The 822-nt window shown below is 60.0% G+C and overlaps 1 protein-coding gene across 1 annotated transcript in view; it reads left to right on the top strand.

Moving 5' to 3' along the window:
- Positions 1-489: 489 nt before the first annotated feature.
- Tarbp1 (TAR (HIV-1) RNA binding protein 1) overlaps positions 490-822 on the top strand; it is a 62,211-nt gene continuing 61,878 nt past the window's right edge. Inside the window, 1 exon segment of the mRNA XM_029570368.1 lies at positions 490-822. This exon segment is cut by the window's right edge and continues 15 nt beyond it. Coding sequence (XP_029426228.1) covers positions 517-822 — 306 coding nt within the window. The 5' untranslated portion in view covers positions 490-516.

The raw sequence follows: 822 nt of genomic DNA, 5'->3' as shown, positions 1-822 counted from the left end.
CTGCGCCATCGCCCTACCTCTCATGACTTATCTTCACACACACACACACATGAATAAGTATGTCCTAAGCCCGTTTCAGATCCATCGTGCCAGTGTCTTTGTGGGTGGCGCCCACTTTTTTGAAAACAGCCACATGGGTGATTGTGATAGACAACTATAGGAACCTGTGGCCTAACTCACCCACCCAGTTTAGGACCTAGGCCTGTTTCCAATTTTGAATATATGGAGCTGGTGTATACTTCAATGAACGTCGACCCAGGGCCTCATTTTGCCTTAAAACAAACAAACAAACAAAACAAAACAAAACAACAACAACAAAAACAGAAAGAGACAAGAGTGGCCGGAGGCAACAAGCAGGCTCTAGGTTGTACAGGTGGAAAGAGCCTCAAGCAGACCAAAGGCCTGGGGAGAGACCAAGCAGGATGGAAGGGGTGGGAACCTCTCGCTGCGCAGACGCACTCGCGTGCGGCCTACCGGCGCACGCGCACGCACTCTGGTAGTTGGGCCCTTCCTCGGATGCAAATGGAGCGAGTGTTGGCGGACGCGCTGCTAGTGCAGAGCCGGGACCCCGGGGCGCTACTGGCAGCGCTGTGTGACGGGGAGGCTAGCGCGGATCGCGCGGAGACCTTGCGCCTGGTGCTGCGGCGACTGGAGGAGCGCGGCGCGGGCGCTGGCGCGGACGCGCTGGCTGAGGCGGCGCGCGAGGTGGCGGTACGGCATCTGGTGCCATGGCTGCGCGCATCCGCGACCGACGGGCCTCCGGGGTCGAGCGTACGGGTCCAGAGAGCGGCGGGCGCGGCGCTGCGCTCGTGCGCGCGCCTG

Source organism: Nannospalax galili, unplaced genomic scaffold, assembly GCF_000622305.1.
Source record: "Nannospalax galili isolate Female #2095 unplaced genomic scaffold, S.galili_v1.0 scaffold1463, whole genome shotgun sequence".
Lineage (NCBI taxonomy): Eukaryota > Metazoa > Chordata > Mammalia > Rodentia > Spalacidae > Nannospalax > Nannospalax galili.
This window is presented reverse-complemented; position numbering and strand designations above follow the sequence as displayed.